This window comes from Miscanthus floridulus, chromosome 13 (genome assembly GCF_019320115.1).
Source record: "Miscanthus floridulus cultivar M001 chromosome 13, ASM1932011v1, whole genome shotgun sequence".
Lineage (NCBI taxonomy): Eukaryota > Viridiplantae > Streptophyta > Magnoliopsida > Poales > Poaceae > Miscanthus > Miscanthus floridulus.
In genome coordinates, this window is record NC_089592.1 from 90,787,002 (window position 1) to 90,801,383 (window position 14,382).

At 45.5% G+C, this 14,382-nt stretch overlaps 1 protein-coding gene across 2 annotated transcripts in view; it reads left to right on the forward strand.

Moving 5' to 3' along the window:
- Nucleotides 1-222: 222 nt before the first annotated feature.
- The window catches only part of LOC136500794 (uncharacterized), a 29,007-nt gene continuing 14,847 nt past the window's right edge, over nucleotides 223-14,382 (forward strand). For both annotated transcript variants that reach the window (XM_066496228.1, XM_066496227.1), the window contains exons 1-11: nucleotides 223-529; nucleotides 2,493-2,991; nucleotides 3,391-3,482; nucleotides 4,235-4,399; nucleotides 4,490-4,877; nucleotides 4,965-5,083; nucleotides 5,214-5,286; nucleotides 5,362-5,573; nucleotides 5,702-5,746; nucleotides 5,824-5,905; nucleotides 6,669-6,857. In XM_066496228.1, the coding sequence (XP_066352325.1) occupies nucleotides 462-529; nucleotides 2,493-2,991; nucleotides 3,391-3,482; nucleotides 4,235-4,399; nucleotides 4,490-4,877; nucleotides 4,965-5,083; nucleotides 5,214-5,286; nucleotides 5,362-5,573; nucleotides 5,702-5,746; nucleotides 5,824-5,905; nucleotides 6,669-6,857 (1,932 nt within the window). In that variant the 5' untranslated portion in view covers nucleotides 223-461. The remainder of the gene's footprint in view (nucleotides 530-2,492; nucleotides 2,992-3,390; nucleotides 3,483-4,234; nucleotides 4,400-4,489; nucleotides 4,878-4,964; nucleotides 5,084-5,213; nucleotides 5,287-5,361; nucleotides 5,574-5,701; nucleotides 5,747-5,823; nucleotides 5,906-6,668; nucleotides 6,858-14,382) is intronic.

The following is a 14,382-nucleotide window of genomic DNA, read 5'->3' on the forward strand; positions in this document are numbered from 1 at the left end:
AACTTATGATTTATCTATTGCGGGTGCCCTCAGCGAGATACAGGAAATGCTATGAGTCATCCACTGGGGGTGGTCTATGGAATAGGGGATGGTCGGATGGCAAGGCCAAAACAGCAGAAAAGAAAGAGAAAAGGAGAAAAAGAAAAAGGAAACGGTCTGGTTGGTTGGTTGGTCGCCCCGTGAACGTGAAGCAGCGAAGCGTCCCGGCAAAGGCACCGGTGGCCGCGTCCAGCGCCTATCGTTTCCGGGGCCCTCTCGCCTCCTCTCCTCTCCCCCGTCCGTTCTCCTGGCGGTGTGGCCTCCTGCTCTTCCTCCTCGTCCTCGCACTCCTCTCGACCGCTAGCTCACCTCCCCGTCACCATATAAACCCTATCCCTCTCCGGTCCCCGCCTTGTCGTGAAGCGCCCCGCGCCGCCGCCGGCGACAAGCGTGCAGGAGCAGCAGCTGCCGCCCCCCAACCGATGGCGACCGCCGTGGCCCCGCGCCACCTCCCCCTCGGCGCCGGCGGAGAGCCCAGGTGCACGGCCAGGTTCGTGGCTCCACTACGCTCCCGCTTACGCTGTTGTTCGGCGCCACGATTCGGGTGTTTAGCCGTTCGCTCGTGAGAGGATGGACTGGACGAATGAGTTGGTTGTAGTCGTGGGGTTCATTCAATTGGTCGTAGAATTGCGCGCATGCATCGGCGCTGCGCGGCTGGAGGAACTCTGTGAATGTAGCATTTCGGTGGTCTCAGACACCAGAGCTTCCAGACGGGGAGTACCTTGAAACGGACTTGGGGGGCTTGGCAATTTCAGATGCTCTGCTAGATTTCTGTCTGATTCAGTGAGATTATAATCTCCGAGTGACGTGACTTGATATATATCCTATCGGATTTGCTCTCACTTGTAATTAGGGACTGCTGTCTCTGTCTTAAATAGCAGCTTGCCTTTGACATTGATTTATTGGGCTAGTCGATGGGAGTCCTGCGATTATCAATTGATGATACTAGAAGATAGCCTGTGCATCGCTGCAGGAATCGCGAATGAATTTTAGTGGATATTATGATATTGCTGATGTGAACAAATAAATGTTAATGGATGATGTAGCTTGTTGATGTAGATAGTTTGCATGAAGAGATAGGGCCATAATTGCATGCTCTAGTGAGTTGCTGATATGGATGACTTGCATGTTGAGATGGAATTCTAGTGAGGTTTATGATTATAAGTGTCGGGGACCAATACTAGGGTACCCGAAGAGGAGGAGCTAATGGTCATCAAGATTGATTCATCCGAGCAGTTAAGAGCGCGACTACAGCTCCAACCGACTCTAGGTGCGCAGGCTCCGCCTCGCCCGACCTCGAGGCCGCGGTCTCCGTCTCGCCTGACCTCTGGGGGCGGGCTTCGCCTCGCCCGACCTCGAGGCCACGATCTCCGTCTCGCTCGACCCCTTGGGTGCGGGCTCCGCCTCGCCCGACCCCGAGGGCGCGGTCTCCGTCTTGCCCAACCTCTGGGGGCGGGCTCCGCCTCGCCCGACCCCGAGGCCACGGTCTCCGTCTCGCCTGACCCCTTGGGTGCGGGCTCCGCCTCGCCCGACGGGGACCCATACCGTCGCCAACCACTCTAGGTCCAAGCGTATGGGTCTGGGTCAAAACGCTGACACCAAGAGACCGGCACGCCCCGATGTAACCCGTGGCCATGACGGACCATACCTGAGGATTCACATCAAGAACAGCGTCGGGCGTGCCGATGCTGTTTTGCCTAACCCTCGTACAACACTGACAAGCGCGTCAGTTCACCACGACGCCCGTCGGAACGGAATGGGATGCCATGACCGGCAGACGACGCCTGCGCATGGCGTCAGTGACGAACAGGGCCACGACGTGGAGCCGTCCCTGTTGACGTCTACAGGATCGGTGGGACCCGCATGAAGGAGAAGGACCCGGCGGTCCTGGTAGCCTTCTTCTCTCTCGTTCTTCTCTTTTCCTGCGCTATAGCCCGTGCTTTCCCTTGGCCTATAAAAGGGAAAGCAGGACGTCCTATGAAGGGGACCCGATCAATCGACCCATCGAGATCCGATCCGATCGAGATCCGCACAAAAGCACGACACGAACACACGGCTGAGTAGCGATCGAGCTCTCAGCACCCACTCACTTCTCCCACCAGAGACTTGGGATCCTTTCCCTCTCTCGCCCGTTTGTAACCCCTACTACAGACTTTCAGTGCTAGTAACACGAGCAGCAGCGACGAACTGGACGTAGGGACTTTCTGTCCGAACCAGTATAAACCTCGTGTCCTCTAAACATATCATCCAAGCCAGACGCGCAATACTAGAAATTTACTCGTCGGTGGTAACTCGAAACACCGACAATAAGATATATAGAAATATAGAACATAGATATAATTATAGATATAGATATTGATATTAAGAGTTTCTGATCTTGGTATAGCTGAATTCTAGTGCATTTTTTTTTCCAGATTTGATGTATTGATGGTTCAAATGGTTTGTGTTTGCAGCACATCGAAGGTTCATACTCTGGAGAAAGTATATGGTTTCAGATTCGTATGTAGAAGCATTGTTGATGTAAAGAGCTACAAATTCCATTCCCGCATTTCAAAGAGGAAGTGCTACTTGAGGAACTCACCGTCGGAGTGTGATAGGACCATCCACAGTGCTAGATGGTTGGAGTTTCGGAGACACAAGGGACTCTTCCAGAGAACTAGAAGGATGGTTCACATTATTCCGTTGGCTTCTGACGATGATGGCAACCGTGTATCTGTTAATGGAGCTCCGCAAGTTGGTTCAACAAGCAACATTGATGAAATAAGGTTGAAATTGAATAAAGCATTGCAGAGTGAAGATATCAGCAATGGACTCGTCCAGTCAGTACATGATGCTGCAAGATCTATTGAGTTGGCTTTCATAGAGCACAGCAAATCGTCAAAGAGCTCGTGGTTTCCAAAGACATGGCTGGGTGTTGAGAACAATGCTTGGATAAAATCACTGTCTTACCAGGTACAGTAGTGAACATTCTGCAGAGTTACATTTGCCCCTATTCAGTATTCACATGAAGAAACAGAACATTTGCAGTTATTGTTATCTCGTCATTCTGATTTTTTTACTATATCAACACAATATTAAAGCCATGAAAAAGGTAAAGATTAGGTTTATAGTGTACCTGAAACGAAATATAAATGTCTCTTGGAATGTTCTTTGTTTAATCACATGTTAAGATGCTGCTACTTATAACCAGCTTAGAGCCAAGCACCATAACTGAACTTGCTTTGAGTCAATGTTTCTTAGTTCTTATACGATATCTTCAACACACTCACTGCTGTTGTGCTTGCCATAGTCCAAAATTCCTGTGAGATACATATTTTCCATTCACTGAAATCTTACAGGAAATGTTTGCAGGCTGCTGTAGACTCATTGTTGCAAGCAGTTATTGATGTTTCATCTCGTGGGAATGGCAGAGATAGAGATATTAATGTGTTTGTTCAACGGAGGTCTACCTTCTAGCCCTTTCCTTTGCTGTCATATCATACTGCTTAAATGTTGTTTTGGTGCAGACTCATTTGTTTCTAAGTATATGATATCCCTTGCATTGAAGTTTTCTGGGAGCAACGTCCTATTTTAAAAGTTCCTTTACATCTAAGTTAAATTGTTAAGATAAGATTTAAGTATGCCTTTTGATTTATTGGCTGATTGATCTCAGAAGAGGTTGAATTCTAGTTGGAAATTTACTCTCAGTGAGAAACAAGTTACTGCTGAGGTCTATAGTGCTAAGTTGTAGTTGCATTTTTTGATCCGGAAGTAGTCCAGCAATTTTCAATTAGCAAACTGGCAAACCACATAACTGAAGTATATTAAGAAAAGAGTGTAAAACAATATGTGACTAGGTAGAATGCTATTAAATTATTAACATGAAGGTCTTGGTGCCTTAGTTCTATTCACTTTGGGTACATATAGTTAACCAAAAGAGTTTTTAAATGTCTTGCATGGATTTAACATGCATACTTCTGCCAAAGCTGAAGCATCATGAATAATTTTATATCACGGTGCTAACTAAAATATATGTGTTGTTTACATAATTCATTTAGGTTTTAGTCGGCAGCTGCATAAATGAAGATGAATCTGTATCATATTGATTGCTTTTACTTGTAGGCTAGTATGTTCAAGTGACATTGGATTCATCCTCTCTGTTATGATTTGTTCCATTTGTTGGGTGTCTATTCAGTGATGTTTTATTTGATTGCAGTTTGTCCCGCCTGCTCACCCCCCTCGAGAGTGTTATCAAGAATGAATTGTCTAAGAGGGAACCTACATTGTATGAATGGTATTCGTCCGATCAAAATCCTTTGGTGGTGAGACAATTTGTAAACATTTTTGAAAATGATCCAATGTTTAACTCTGCTACAGCAATGTAAGTTCTATTCTATCTTTTGGACTGTAACATGCTCATAGCCAGTAACTAGTAAAAGACTCATGGATATTTTCTCTTGTTTGCTGTCAGATGCCGTGAAGGCGAGCCAATGAATACTAGTGAAAGTGATCTTTCTCTGCTTATGCTAGGTTTGATCTGTCTTGCTGCAATCACTAAGCTTGGATCAGCAAAAGTTTCTTGTCAGCAATTTTCTTCAATGGTGCCTGATATTATTGGTCGATTCATGGATATGCTTCTTGAGTTTGCCCCTCTAAGTAAAGCATATAACTTGACAAAAGATATTGGCCTTCAGAGAGAATTTTTGTATAATTTTGGTCCTCGTGCTGGTGTTCCTAAACTTGGTAATGATCATGGACTTGAGATATCATTTTGGATTGAACTGGTTCAGAAACAATTACTCCGGGCACTTGATCGTGAAAAGATATGGTCAAGACTGACAACAAGTGAAAGTATTGAGGTTGAAACTAAAAGTGATCTTTTCATCTAGTCATAGAAATCTCGTCCTTTGCTTCAAATTTATATAGTTATTTATTCCTCATTGCAGGTTCTGGAAAAGGATCTTGCAATATTTGGTTTTTTCATTGCTTTGGGTAGAAGCACACAAGGATATTTGTCTTCCAAGGGTCTGACTGATTTGGATGATTCAATGAATGGTATTGTAAGGTATGATCTATGCGAATTTATATTTTTCCATTTTCTCACTGAAATGACGTTTCAGTTAATAAGATGATATACCTTCTTTATTACCCAAATATGATTTACTGTACTGAATCATGGGCTTACAATAACCCAGGTATCTTATCGGTGGGAGTGTACTATATTATCCACAGCTGTCCTCGATTAGTTCATATCAACTGTATGTGGAGGTCAGTATGCAGGCAATATACTGAGCTTCTAATGCTACTCAGGATTCAGTGTTCATGTGCCTTTCTTACGTTCAGGTAGTCTGTGAAGAGCTCGAATGGCTTCCTTTTTACAATGATGATGTTCCAAGTGCAAAAACTGATACTGAAGGTAGAGAAGAAGTGTCTAAAGGAGAAGTCATATCAAGAGTCCTAAATGTGTGCTCTTACTGGATGACTAGTTTTATAAAGTACAGCTCATGGCTTGAGAACCCTTCAAATGTGAAGGCAGCAAAATTCCTTTCTAAGGGGTATGTAATTATTTGGTCACGCAATGCTTATCTTTTTCTTGTTTGCAGATAGGATTTGTTTTTATGTTTTTTTGAAAAAGCAGATATGGATTTGTGAGTACTGATTAACTGCATGTTAATAATTGTAGACATGCTATGTTGAGTGACTGCATGAAGGAGCTTGACATATCAAGGTAAGCGTTAAGCAGGAGCTTGAATTGTTTGTTCTCTACCACTCAGTAGATTTATTTGTTTGCTAAACATGTTGCAGAAATAATATGTCAAAAGGCTGTGGCTTCCAAGAACCTGAAGAAGAATTGGATACTGGAACAGAGTTAGCTTCCTTTGACAAGGTATTTATTGCGGAATGCCTTTAAGAATTGCTAATATATTTTCACATTTTTGCACATCTGAAAAAATTATGTTCTATACCGATTGATATAAGCTCTGTTTGGTACAGCTTATGTGGGAAGCGCTTCCCAGATAAGCTGCACAAATAGAGTAAAAGCGGCGGTCAAAATAAGTTGGTCTGATCCGGCTTCTGCTTTTTAGTACAAATGGGAGCTGTGGGAATAAGCGTGGCCAGAATAAGTTGCTGAAAAGCGTGGCGTTTGGTTGTTGATTGGAGCTTATTTTGGCCATAAGCAGCTTATAAGCTATACCAAACAGGCCCATAATTCTTAGTATGACCTCAAAGGTATTAATGGTAACTATAAAATGCTGTTTCTTTGTATGTTTCCTATGCCTCCACAACAAATTAGAGAACTAGTATAGCATTGACTCTATGTACCCAGCAAACCTCTAAGAGACAATCTCTTATCTAAGAGATAACATACTTACATACATCATATGCTCTCCTAGTTTGCTTCACCTAAGATTTTACTGATGTAATAGATGGTCCAGGTGGCACTATTGTACATGCCCTTAGATGTATTGAAAGATCTCACGAGCAAAAAGGATGGACAATTGCATATGTGGTGGACAGATATCATTTGCAATTAAATCTATTTTGGATATGCCATCTGCTTATTTCAAGTTTACGATGATAGTTGCCTCTAAAATAGATGCTATCTTCAGTTGTTGAAGCGTTGACGACATCGGTTTTAATCATTGCAGTCACTTGAAAGTGTTGAAGAAGCTTTGGTTAAGTTAGAAAATTTGCTCCAAGAATTACACGTTTCTAGTTCAAACTCTGGTAAGGAGGATCTACAGGCTGCATGCTCTGATCTTGAAATGATAAGAAGACTGAAGAAAGAAGCTGAGTTTCTTGAGGCATCCTTTCGAGCAAAAGCAGAATATCTGGAGGTGAGCCTTTTGGCTTTCTTTTGTTTTCAGTATCTCTTACCCACACATGTTGCTTCTAATAAAGGATAGCCATGCATTCTTACAATTACAAGTCTTTGATCTCATTGTATTGGGAAGAGTTCCTTTTATGGATTTCCAGTGCACTCCACTTATGGTCAGTCCATCAGGATACTGCCAGGCGAGAACAGTTACTCCGATTACTGTAGCTCATGAATTGCATAAGTTTGCTTCTGTTGTTATCTTAGCCAAGATATGATTTAGTTGCATTGGTTAGTGATAGCATCACATCAGATGCATCTCTTTTCAATTAAGCAATGGGAACTCAATGTAATTTCCCGTCAATGTTTGTAATCCTCTCTTAAGGGCCTGTTGGTTTCAGCTTATGCTTTTGTCTTCTGCTCAAAAGGCAGAAGGTGGAACAAATGGCTAGGTTTTGAAATTGGTTTTTGAGAAGCGTTGTATTTGTATTAGAGGCCAAAAGCAAGTCTGAAGACGCTTTTGCTGGCTTCTATGGGATCTGTTCTGAGGGTTATACATTTTATATTTATTCAAAAGCCAATGGACAATGTTAGCATGCTTACTGCTTCCTTTATTACTAGCTGACTGCCTAGGAACCTCCCCTGGCTGTCACCTACTTACTCCCCCTCTTTACTGCTAGTATTTACTTCTCCTTTTGCTGCTAGACGGCTGATGCCTGGGAATCTTCCCTGGCTGTCGCCTGTGTGCTTCCCCCTCTCTCTCTTGTGTTAATCTAGCTCCTATATAAATCCATGTAATTTGGTTTACTCAACATGTATGAATACAAGAGCTAGTTCATCCTATATCATGGTATCAGAGCGAAGAATGCGTTCAGCCTTGCCGTTTTGGGAGGAGGTGTAAGGACAGGACATCCATAGAAGAACACCGTGACTGAGGAAGAAAGAGCGGGCGGAGGAATTGTCAAATTCACGCCCATTGTCGAACTGGATGTTTTTTATGGTGCAGCCAAACTGAGTGGTCACGTACGAAAAGAGTTTTGCCAATGTAGAAAAAGTCTCGGACTTGAGCCACAGAGGGAAAGTCTAGAGAAAGTGAGAGTGATCGTCAAGAATAACGAGATAATATTTGTGGCAGAACCGCCTAATCTAATGCCTCACAGGAGTACTTGTCTTTCATTAGACACTAAGTATCCAAGAGATGACACTAAACTATGCAGTTCCGTCGAGCACACCCCAAGAGAAGACTCGAAAATCCACATTTTTCCATCAGGATCATAAATGAAAGAATACAACTTATCACAATCTTAAGTCATTTCTTACATCACTTTATTACAGTACCAGAATATTACCTCAATTTATTATAACAGCGGAATATCACAATGTTATCAGAGTTACAGAGGAAACATGATTAATTTAACGACATGGTGGAGCATTAACATAGTAGACATTTTTATACAAGAGATGTTAACAGATTTTACATCTTTTCTTATAAAAATCTTTCGTGAGGGTTATAAATAAACACTACGGTCGTAGCGTGAAAGGAATCCTCTCTGAGCCCACCAGGAGGTTTCCACACACAAGAGTCTAGCTCTAGGTATCCTCCGATCACCTGCAACAGGGGAATAAAACCCTGAGTACTCGATTGTACTCAGCAAGACTTACCCGACAGGAGGAAAATAAAAGACTCCAATGATATGCAAGGCTATCTGGCTTGTGGGTTATTGCATCTGCGGAAGCATTACTAAACGTGCGTCCTTATATTCTATTTTATTAGCAGTCATCATTAGCTTATTAACTAATTATTCTATGTAAGCACCTATGCTACTTTCAAGTAGGTGGTAAGTAATCAGAATCATTTTATCACCTTTCAAGTTCCAGTTCTTACTACGGTGCTAAACCATAGCCAAGTCGTACCGTCTCACAAAAACGGCGATTTACGAATCAATGTATCCCAGCTGGGTACCCTGAAACACACGCTCCACTTGCGCCCTAGGCACAAGCAAGACTAACCCATTCCACTCCTGTCACAGGGTCCAGGTCTCCGTCCAAACTTGGACTCCAAACCCCCACACTTGAGACCCGATCTCAGTATGGTGCTTAGACCTTCACCTTTCTCCGTCTCCAATTAGTCGGTCCGAAAAGAGCCGGAACCCGCAACAAGAGCGTAACGAGCCTTCTCGCTCCCATAAGCAAGTATGTGCTTAGGATAACAAGTCTGTGACCTGACTACCATCCACAACAACGGATGATCCTCAATCAACACATGCGGAATAAGTGCAATCCTAGCCTCGCTCGAATGCCTAACCAAGTTCAGATTCAAAGTACCATTCCGCCTGGTCTCCAGTTATCCTCCATATATATTCCATATGATAGTAATATAATAACAGCAATAATATCTTTCCTATCTTTCGCAAGTGACAGGTAATCACTCGATTTCTACCGGGTCCTATAGCAGAGCAAGCTACACAATCCTGATATATTAGTATGACTCATAGGATAAGGATATATATATACAAGTGGTTTTCATTCAACTTCTTAAAACTTAATGCACAAGCATAAGATAAAGTGCAGAATAATAGGGGTTATGCGCCGGGGCTTTTCTGGGTAAGATATAACCAAAAGTTAGCATTCTCTCATGGTGACACGATCATCAAGGCATCATCTTTTTCGCTACTTCGGTCATCTCTACGATCCATCGTTGTTCCTATTATGATATATGTGGGTGCAACGTAGAGACGCAATCAATCAATGGTAACTGTAACTCTAAAATACGATTACGCTCCGCAAGCTAACGAGCTAGCTTTAATGACTAACGTACTAGACTACGTATCCAAGCCGTCAAGTAATGCTTTGCCTCCGGAACAATGTTTTAATTTTAAAATCTCAAGGTGTTTCGACATTTTATTGATTAAACATATATTTTTGAACTAGGACTCATTTAGCTACCTTAGCAAACTAATTATTATGGAGCTACAAAAATTACAGTAAGCACCTAATAATGTTAGGTATTTACTGTGAAAATTTCAGAACCAACACTATCACCAATTTATCACAAAAAATCCTTCAAGTTTATATCTTAACAATATTAAGCACCTCAAATTAATTAGATCACTTTTGAAAATATTATAAAACTACGTGAACAAAACATACAAGCAGGTAGATCATGATTTTAGAAACTTAAAAAAATTGGTTTCATAATTTTTGGTTAACTACACAATTTTATATTGAATTTATAAGTTTGCCTTAGAAATTAAATTAGAAAATGCATTAGAAAAAGGAAAGGGCCGGCAGCAACACCTTCTGGCTTGACAGCCCAGCGCGTCGCGGCTTCTCAGTACGGCCCAAGGCCGGGGGCACCTGCGCGCGCTGGCCGTTTTGCAGAAAGGCCACTGAGCTTTCAGAGATTAATACGACTACTATGCGCACTATTCCTACCGTCAGTAACTTTGCAATCAAACCCTCGGATGTTTTCGCCTTTACCACGGGGAGGTCCCTGGGATCCCCGCGCGCGCCGGCGCGGCAGCCGACGGCCCAAGGCGGTTACGCCGGGCAAACTAGGCTCGCTACGACGACATTAAGGGGCCGACCACCATCTACAGATAAACGCGCAAGGATGGGTGGCGGTTAGGGACTCGAAGGCGTACTGTCGTGGGCTGCAACGGCGAGCGGCTATCCGCGGCGGCGGCGCGACTGTTCTGGCGAGCCTACGTACGCTTGGCAGATTAGAAGTGGCGGATAAGCATCAGTGGCTCACCGTGGTGTACGCCCTACTGATGGTTGAAGCAGGGGAGCGCTGTGACGGTCTGGGCACGTGCGACCGAGCGAGGCGGCGGTGCTCTGCGATGGACACCGGCGCGTCACCCCACCGACGTCGAGCACCCTGGCCAAAATAACGCGAGCAACGGATGGAGTCAAGGCGAACTCAGGGTTACGAGCAATTGGACTGTTACCACTCCTACAGGCCTTACCCCCAACCCTCTGGTCACGGCGACGCACATGACCGGCGGCAAGCAATATCCGCAATTGGCAGCGGCCAGACCACCGCTGGACCCGACGAGAGTGGGGCGTCTAGCTAACTTCCTCTGCTTCTTACTGATGTGAGGAAATGGGCTGAGAAACCATGGGCTTGGCGAATTTAAAAGGCGGGCGCGGTGCCCAGGCTGAGGCCACGTCATGGGGAAAAGCATGTGGATGAGCTCGAGGGGTAGGATGTGTTAAAGCGGGGCTTGAGTCAACGGTGGCAGAGCGAGCTCGTGCACACAGGTGACGAGACCAGGCGGCTCGGCGCGACACGCTTGAATTGGAGCGGCAGGACCCGAGCCGGTCGCACCGGTGTCGGCTAGCGAGGGCAAATGAGGCAGGCAGGCATCCCATCGCCCCTGTGACCGGGCCAACAACTAGACATGGCGACAACGGCATACGCCAAGGGCACGACGCGGTAGGTGATACGAGGGGTGAGGCGGATGTCATGTCGACCGAGCGACGGCAGCCGCAGCCTCGGCTCGGCCTAGCGCACGGCACAGCGGTAGCCAGACCGTGGCCAGCTGGGGTCGGCTAACGCCAGGCCGAGGCGCTGCGAGGCACCATCCGTGCACACGGCTGATCCGCGGCCGCGACCCGGCCACAGCGTGAGACCGACGCCCACAGCGTTCGCGCGCGCGGTGACCGTGGATTTAGGTCGAGCGGCTGCGCTCGGCGCCGTGCACGTATTTTAAAGCGAAGCAAAGAATGCCGATCATCTCAATCGAAGTCCAACCAATCCTACTATCCTAAAGTCGACACTACCAGCTAGCTAGAGGATTAATCGTCATGACCCGAGAGCAACCAGAGCGGGAGATAAAAGGATGCCAACTTGGGTTTGTCGCTGGAGTGCCGGTTCACGAACAGAGCACCAATCAACATGGTTACAACGCGTTCCAACGAAGTTTGGGCAATTTTTACGAGAGCAACGTGACCTCCAACACAACTTCGACCTATGCCATACTCAAGCACTCACTTTGGTGCAATCAACGATACCACAACATGCAGCTAGTGTTTAAACATTTTTGTTAGAAATTAAATGTCAAAATAGCATTGTCTTACTACTTTTCATACTTAGAAAAGTTAAGGATTCAATTCAAACTAACAGCCATTAACACTTTTGTTGCAACTTTTAAAAGGCCAAAACCCTATTAACTGCTACCAACAAGTATTTCTTGCAATAGTCCATACCTTATACTAACCCATAGTAGCAAAATACTTAAGCACCATTTAACTATTTTGCTCAATATAATTCGCCAAAAATGATATTCTACATAATAGTTCAAGTGTTTGCCGACTTAACGAAAAGAGCTTATCTTAACGTCAAATTTGATTTTTGAGCTCCAAAAACACTAGTTAACAACATCTATTTTTCAAAAGTTACAGTTGCTTTTGCATCTACTAAATTTGTACTTTAATTTTTATTTAAGTACTAAATACAAGTTATGTTTGATCCTTGTTCTTAGAAATTGTTTTTCGGCTCACGTGCGTTATAAATTTTAAAAACCCGGAAACTTGTTAAGCTAATCCTTCTCGGACCTAAATCTCGGTGCTAAGCAAGCTCGTAACACCAGGGGTGTTACAATATTTGAAAGTAATAGAGATTGTGTGGAATAGTAGATTAATTAGGGTATACAAGGTATACAAATATATAGGCAACCCTTGGGAGAGGTTTATAGAAATAGAACCAATCAAGGGATAACCTGCCTATCCTAATCTACTATCTAGGCACGACAGGAAGCCAGCCTGGGCCTGGCGCACAGCCACAGGAGGCCCATACACACGCATACAGCACATACATATCTAACACTCCCCCGCAGTCTGATCGTCGGGAGCCTGAACGTTCAGACTGGACCTGAACTCCGTGAACACCGAAGAAGGCAGGCCTTTGGTGAAGATGTCGGCGTACTGAGAGGTCGTCGGAACGTGAAGAACGCGGACATCACTGGTAGCAACACGCTCACGAACAAAGTGTAGATCAATCTCCACGTGTTTGGTGCGCTGATGCTGAACGGGGTTCGAAGACATGTAAACAGTGCTGATGTTATCACAGTAAACAAGGGCGGTGCGACGCAGAGGAACGTGCTGCTCAACAAGGAGTTGGCGCAACCAAGAGACCTCGGCAACGGCATTGGCAACCGCCCGATACTCAGCCTTAGCACTCGAGCGAGAGACTGCATTCTGACGCTTGGATGACCAGGAGACCAAGTTATCGCCCAAGAAGACCGCATATCCGGAAGTGGACTTTCGGGTGTCTGGGCAGCCAACCCAATTAGCGTCGGAGTAGACCAGTAAATCCGACTGAGTGGAGGGCCGTAGAAGCAAACCCTAGTGAAGAGTGCCACAAATATACCGCAGAATGCGCTTCAAAGCAGCAAGATGCGGCTCTCGAGGATCATGCATGTGGAGACAGACCTGCTGAACAGCATAGGCAATATCTGGGCGAGTGAAGGTGAGATACTGGAGAGCACTAGTTAGGCTTCGAAAATCAGTCCCATTGACAAGGGGAGCACCTTCAGCAGCAGACAGCTTGGGATTTGTATCAACCGGAGTGGAACAAGGTTTGGAATCAGTCATACCAGCGCGCTAGAATCTCCAGCATAAACTGGCGCTGGGACAAAAGAAGACCATCACCAGACCGCTGCACATGCATACCCAGAAAATGATGAAGTTCACCAAGGTCCCTCATAGAAAATTCCCGCTGTAAGGCATCAATAGTGCGACGAAGAAGAGGTGTCGAAGACGCTGTGAGGACTATATCATCCACATATAGGAGAAGATAGACCACGTCGTCGCCGCGGTGATACACGAACAGAGAAGTGTCGGTCTTGGCTTCCACAAAACCGAGCTGCAGCAGGTGAGAGGCAAATCGACTGTACCAAGCACGAGGAGCCTGCTTAAGTCCATATAGAGAGCGATTCAGCCGACAAACGTGGTCAGGGCGGGCGGAATCCTCAAAACCAGCAGGTTGAGCACAGTAAACGGTCTCTGAAAGTGTCCCATGAAGAAAGGCATTCTTCACATCTAGCTGATGAATTGGCCAGTGGCGAGAGAGGGCCAAGGACAGCACGGTGCGGATGGTGGCGGGCTTGACAACAGGACTGAAAGTCTCAGAAAAATCAATCCCGGGACGCTGAGTGAACCCTCGAAGCACCCATCGAGCTTTGTAGCGCTCCAGAGAACCGTCGGCATTGAACTTGTGCTTCAATACCCATTTGCCAGTAACAACATTAGCCCGAGCAGGACGTGGTATGAGATCCCACGTATTGTTGGCCAAGAGCGCATCAAATTCCTCCTGCATAGCCTGGCGCCAATTTGGATCAGCAAGAGCGCTCCGGTAGGTGCGGGGCACTGACGACAGTGGGGAGGAGTGAAATAGCGCCGGCAAACGAAATCTCAACTTCCCGCGTGTCGTCATGGAGTGCTGGTTGGTGACGGGACGCACGGGAACAGCACCGCGAGGTAGAACGGCCGGAGCAGGGGGCGAGAGAGGCAGCCGGGGTCGTCGAGAGTACACCAGGAGCGGC